The sequence below is a fragment of the Saccostrea echinata genome, unplaced genomic scaffold, assembly GCF_033153115.1.
Source record: "Saccostrea echinata isolate AGI-Se365-2 ecotype Australia unplaced genomic scaffold, CSIRO_AGI_Sech_v1 ptg000002l, whole genome shotgun sequence".
NCBI lineage: Eukaryota > Metazoa > Mollusca > Bivalvia > Ostreida > Ostreidae > Saccostrea > Saccostrea echinata.
The window spans coordinates 11,690,828-11,697,481 of NW_026889751.1; the positions used below are offsets into that span (position 1 = coordinate 11,690,828).

Here is a 6,654-nt window from a genome sequence, read left to right on the forward strand (position 1 = left end):
TGAATGAATAGATATCAATACAACTCGATCTCATATATCACAAAGATTTTCAATATTCAGTTTTCAACAGAATACTGCAAACTTAGAAAAGCTTGTCTTGGCTTAAATATAACAAAGTTTTGATGTTATATAAAAAGCACCAACCTCATGCAATGTAACACAGTGTACGGATACAAAGGAAACCAATACAGACACCTGGAGTTTTTTCTTCAGGATTGATTCTTCTCATCTTTATTGTATTTAATAATTAATTATATTTTCACAGATTCAAGAAAACAATATCCCAAAATGATGTTATTAGTTCGTACAAATCTGACCTCTTATTCTAGTACCAAGGTCAGGTTAAGGTCACAATCTTATTTTTACTTACCTCAAAGGATAGAAAGGGATAAAAAATTATAACAAGTCATAAGATAACTTTTATTATCATAAAATATTAAAATGTTTTTGTTTTTGCATAAAAAGATAATAGCAAACAAGTTCTATTAGATAATACTCCACATAAAGATAAACTGTCCACATTGACTGGCAAGATTATAATTGTGAAGTGTGAATAATTATAATTTTAGGACAAAATAAAAATAATGTGTACACGTTTGACAGACAAGATTATAATTGTTGCAGGAAAAATAATAATGTTGTCAAAAAAGCAAGATTTTTATTTTTGGATGAGATAATTATTTTCGGTATAATTATATAGGAAAAAATAATTATAATGTGGGGGTACTCTACGGCTTTCCATAGATATGCAATATATGTGATATTTTCCTACTCTGTTGTTCTGCCCAATATATTGGCTCTGCTACATTTTCATCTCTGTTTATTTTTCTTCTATGTCAAGTAGTACAGTTGTAGGAAGGAAAGACAAATATTATCTTAAACTATGGAATCATCATTGTTCGTGGGGGGGGGGGGGGGGGGGGGGCAATGTTCATGGATTCGTGGGTCACCCTTACCCACGAATTTCCATCCAATTATTTTGTCAACATTTTTTATTGGTTTTTAATATATACGAGTTACCCATGCAATTACGTTCCACGAACCAATAATTTTCTTTTTCTTGCCCATGAACACAGACCTCCACAAATTTAAAAAATGATTCCACGGTTTATTCCTAACATCTCTATATAAGGACATTTATGCAAATATACTTTAGTAGTTTATTCAGTCAGAAGCCTGACCAGAATCCATCCTTAATGTAAAAGAAACACGTTTGATCTACGTAAAAAGCGCCCTTAAACCTTTATGGTTTAATGAGACGCTGTACTGCTAGTTTACTGTTTGTAATATCTTTTGATGTGTTGTCATTCTGTATTTCTTCATTAAAATTATAAACGATTCCTGTAAGATCAGAACTTTTTTTCTCCTGTGTTGTGTGTGTAGAACCATATGTCAATTTTGATTCCTCTTTTGGAGTCACTAGTGTAGTATATGCTGTCTGGGCCCATTCTTGTTGTTGTCCGGATCCAAAAACAGAATAAAATATCACAGAAAACAAGTGTAAAGATCCGGTGATAAAGAAAATTCTCTGCCAAGATTGAACGTCCTAAAAGAAAAAAAATCTCATCAAAATGACTACTCAAATGCTTTGATTAACATTTCAAGACAGATATTATTTTTAATTTACTTAATTAACTTGCGATTGCAAGATCATGGATACTGAGATAGTATTCCTTGAAAGCAAGAGGATGTTTGTGCATTCAAGGTCCAAACACATAGAGTCCTTGCGCAGTACAATGTGCCCAAAACCTTCAACAATCTTAATTCATAGAGAGTCATCTCTACTCTTTTGAATCTATCATCAGTATTGTTAATTTATTTGTATCTTCATAGAGACCATCTCATTTTAAGACTTGTGAAATTCGCGACCCCCGAAAATGGAAAGGGGGAAAGGCAAGACACAGAGTTGGTTTGAGGAGTTTAAATACTGAAATAAAACTACAGAAAAATCTGAGACATCTTAAATTGAATATCAATATTTTTACAAGAATGAAGTATCCATTAGACTGAATCTGTATTTGAAACAAGGACTGTAATTGCATAATAGTTCTATATTAAGCCAACTTAACTAATTCTATGAAAATCATTGAACAGTTTGTAACATGATAAACATGAAACTGTTACAGATCCTGCTCTGTTTATATACACATATTGAGCTTAAGTTTACTATTTTGGTTTCAATTTTCATTTTAACAAAATTTATTGTTTATCTGGTAGTATTCTTTTTAACCTTATGTCTGAGGGTTCCGGCTATCGCTGTGCTAATGGTGGCGCCTAGTACTCCAGACCTCACGATCCCCGTCAGAACACTGGCGTACTGTGGAGCCAAGTCTACCGTGTTTACTTTAAATCCTGCAGATAATTCTTCATTGTTTTTATCTTTTCTCTAGATTAAATTAGACTTACATGAATTAACAAATTTAATTGTTACTTTGCTCTGATCACATTGAATTTACCTGCTGTAGAGAATCCTGCGAGTCCTTCAGCAAGGATGATTATAGCTGAGGCAGTTCTGTAATCTCTGACAAAACCCAAAGCTAATACACACATGGCTTCTGATCCAAAACCTAAAGGTAGATTATTTAAAGAAAAAATATCAATCGAAGCATATTTTCAAAAATCTCAGTTTTAATTTTATCTTGATGACTACGAATTAAAGGTTACCTATGACCATGGATAATTTTCGACCAAGAGTAGTGGACACTTTCTTTTCTTTAATCATTTTGTCAGTAATGATGCCTCCCAAAACCACAGAAAATGTCATTAAAATTGACGGGAATGATGTCAAAAATCCAATCTGAGAAAAAAAAAAATACGTACGTCTGCTTAACTCCATCAGTATTTCGTAATATTATACAAGTATTCTGCGTCAACAGTATACAAAATGCAGTGTAACATGTACATGTTTAATAATTCTTAACAATATTTTCAAATACCGTTGCAACATTTAAGGCATACGCATCGGCGTAATACTGGGGTATCTCAGTAATGATCATGGCAAACACCCATGATCGGGTAAAATTGGCAAGGAATAAGGCCCACACCGGCACTGACGTCAAGATTTTTCTCCAAGGTATGTTTTTAGCCTGTAAAAAGTGAAATCATATGTTTTAATTTTAAATCGATTTGCAGTTATAAAATTAATGCATTTTAGTTACAACAAAAGAAATATTACCACATGGGCCGATGCTATAGTCACATTTGAACCTTCTTCGTCGAAGATGCGCCTCTCTTTTTCGCTTAATGATGGATGCATCATGGGACTATCGTATACCGTACAAAACCAAACAAATGACCAAAGAATACCCGAACCTCCTGGAAATATGATAAAACGATGTAACTCAATGGCATGACAATAGAAAAGAGGTGTAAGGGAAGGGAACATTCCATCTTGCTTAATCATTCTAGAACCTGTGAGTTGGATGAGGTAATGAATAATCTACTTTATACACTTTCATATTTTTTCTCTGAAAGTTAAGTCTGTTGATCTTGATATTTACAGTTGAATATAAATTTCGCCAGGTGAAGGTCAAGTGCTTAATATGTTTGTTAATTTTTCGCGGCTGGGACTATGAAAATTAACAAGGAAATTTACAAGGAAAGCCTCGCTTATTTCATATTTATTAGACAGAATTTTTTTATATAACATTTATTCAAATTTGAAACATAAAATTGTAAATAAGGGGTCACTGTCTACTTTGCTGGATGTGCCAGGGCATTAACGACAGTTGGAACGGGGAATAATTTGAGTTACAATCGAAGCCTCTTATGCGTAAATTATCCCACGTTTTCATTTGTCATTAATAGCCCAGGCATAACCAAAAAATAAGATATGGATTCCTTAAATACATGTATATGTATGGTTTAGGCATATGATTTTATATGGTTGACAAACATAGGCTAAAGATTGATACACATGTTGACAATTGGACATTGCTAAATAATATAACGTTCAATAAGTAACCCATTACAGGTTGTTGCAAATGATGTTAATATTTTCAACAATTATTACCGTAGATGAAAAGTCCTGCGTGCCAGCTAACATAACAAGTGGTAGCCCCCGCTATGACAGAGGCCAGTGAGGTACTTAGGTAGATTCCTGTAAGGAAAATGATTAATATATTTTTTTTCAAATATTGATTTTCTGAAAAGTAAATCGAAATTGAGTGGTCCATTCTTTGAATAATACTACGTACCTTCTTTCAACTTCCTTTTTAAAAATAACAATTGTACGTGAAATATAAAAAAAACAACTTTCTGATGTAAGAAATAATTAAGAACTGAATAAAAGTTTTGAGAGAAATTGTGACCTGAGAATGAGATTCCTACTATCCTAGTTCGTTCTGACTTTGGAGCCCAAGCGGAAACCACGGAACTCATTGCAGGTTGACTCACACCCTTAAAATATACAAGGCAGTGAACATTATGCTTATATTTTACGTTGTGTATCTTCTAATAGGCATATATAGTTATATATATATATATATATATATATATATACGCCGTTTGAAAAAATATAATTAAACAGAAAAATACCTCTGCCAGTCCTTGAATAAATCTGATCACGAAAACTATTATTGGACTGTACTTCATGAAAAATGCTAGGACCACGAAACAAGATCCACTGATAAAAATTGCTCCACCGAACAACCTAGAAACAGAAATATATAATGTGTTAAGTGTCATTCCACTATGCTTTTTTGATCAACTATATTTCTGGTGTTGTCCAGTTATAATTGCTGAAACATTCTACTATATTTATCAGGGTTTCTATATCTAGATAAGAATCAGGTAACATGATGAGTACACAATGTAAATTTATGCCCAAGCTGCTACTTACATAATTCAGAATTTTAGTCATCAATAAAAGGTCAAATAGACAATTCATGGTACTTTCAGATTGATTATTAACTATGTTTTCATGTACTGCGACAATATGCTCTTGTACGGTGACTGCCGAATGACGTGACACCAATTAAGTCCATCTAATACATAATATGGTTAGAAATTTCTGACATTATCTCAGTTATCGTCCAAATTGCTGCTAGTAATTTGAGGAAAGTGATTGTATCCAGAAAAATTTGTAACTTCTGATAACGACAAAAATTTGTGCTTTATTTAGGATTTTTTGAAGTTGTGGAATTCATTTTAGTTGAATGAGATGTTTAAAGTACTTAAAACTAAAACGATTTTGTTGAATTTTATCTTTTGAAAGGGAACTGTGAGTATGAATTGGATTACCGGATGTGGAATTTAAGTCAAGTTCTAAAATGCAGTTGTAATAATGGTCCTTACAAAGATTATATTGTTAAGGACCTTGTCAACTGAAACCATAACATATTGTTCATGTATTATTCTTTTGATGAACGAATGAATGAATAAGGAAATAGATCTATAATATTTCTATAATATTTTATTAATATAGTGATATTTTAGATTTTTTTTTTAATTTCCAGTTATCAAGAGAATTAAAATACTTATTCTATGAGTAAAGCATTTTTAAATAAAAAATCGCAAGTGAAAATTGAAGCTGACTTACTTTGTTGGAGAGAATCGGACAGCCAAAAATCCTCCTGGCAGTTGAGTGATTACGTAACCCACAAAATAGGCAGTGTTAAAGTACTGAGAAGTGGCTACACTCCAGTCCAATTGTAGGTCAAACTCTGTACCATTTATAGTGCACTAAATTATATTTAATATTTTAAAATAACATTTAAAAAACGTGATATCAGATGGACCAACAAGAAAATACATGAGTTGAACGAACATACACTCACTGTCAGGTAGAAAAACTGTAGATTTCATTAAAAAACAACTCACCTCCTTAAAGAGGCCAACCCTATCGTTGTCATTGTCTTTGATGACGTAGACCATTACTATGGTGATCACCGTTCTGAAGCCAAAGAGTGTCAGAAAACCCAGAAAGGACAAAAATACAACATTGGCCCTTTTTGGACATCCCATGGCACAAGGTCACCCCAAGCTTCAAAGAAAGCATTGATTTGTAGTCAAGAAAATTTGCTCCAAGTATCACATAGTATGCATTGAAAGTATTTTATTTGTTGTGAGAACTTCACACGGTAGAAAGATTGTATAAAATCAATTTTTACAGATATATTTTCACAGTACCAGCACATCAAGTATCTCCCTTTGTTTAGACCACTTTATAAAACATTTCAATGCAATTTCTTCACTAAATGAGTTCACATTGTATCTTTGAATATACATGTATTGTGTTGCAGACAAAAATAATTTGGACCCTGACAATTATATAATTGGAATTTTATTGTTTCCGTAAAGTCTAATGTTGGAGTTATTTAGGACGGAAATTACTGATAACTGTGAGACTGCCAACAACAGATTCCAAATAAGGCTTATTTCGGCGTTGATAAATTTAAATAAATTCATGCACATTCATTTCTTTCTTGTAATTGATATTAACAATTATTTAGAATTAAAATACAAGTATGATTGTTTCTTAATCAAAAAATTTTAATTAAAAACGTGAAGATATCGAACATTGAAATTAAGATATTTTGATAAAGAATATGCATATCTCTATATACAACGTACCTTGATGTCAACGTAATCCCTGACTGTTTATCATAATAAGTATCGTTATTAAATGAATTCCCATGAAAGTGTCCGTGCCGT

The 6,654-nt window shown here is 32.3% G+C and overlaps 1 protein-coding gene across 1 annotated transcript; it reads right to left on the reverse strand.

Annotated features, from left to right (window-relative positions):
- Nucleotides 1–803: 803 nt before the first annotated feature.
- On the reverse strand, nt 804–6,014 carry LOC133172639 (vesicular glutamate transporter 3-like). Its single transcript, XM_061307582.1, has 11 exons — nt 5,821–6,014; nt 5,540–5,682; nt 4,537–4,651; nt 4,311–4,398; nt 4,013–4,099; nt 3,176–3,315; nt 2,937–3,086; nt 2,665–2,797; nt 2,457–2,567; nt 2,231–2,352; nt 804–1,546 (listed from the first exon to the last, which is right to left on the reverse strand). Exons 1-11 carry the CDS (start codon nt 5,962–5,964, stop codon nt 1,244–1,246), a joined length of 1,536 nt encoding a protein of 511 aa, XP_061163566.1. The 5' UTR covers nt 5,965–6,014; the 3' UTR covers nt 804–1,243.
- Between the last annotated feature and the right edge of the window lie 640 nt (nt 6,015–6,654).

What these genes read in the sequence shown, in the direction of transcription:
- LOC133172639 (XM_061307582.1), bottom strand. Translation starts at nt 5,964, where the DNA reads ATGGGATGTCCAAAAAGGGCCAATGTTGTATTTTTGTCCTTTCTGGGT. An exon ending in CTATAGCATCGGCCCATGTG is followed by an intron (nt 3,087 to 3,175) that starts GTAATATTTCTT and finishes CACTTTTTACAG; the next exon opens with GCTAAAAACATACCTTGGAG. An exon ending in AAAATTATCCATGGTCATAG is followed by an intron (nt 2,568 to 2,664) that starts GTAACCTTTAAT and finishes ATCTACCTTTAG; the next exon opens with GTTTTGGATCAGAAGCCATG.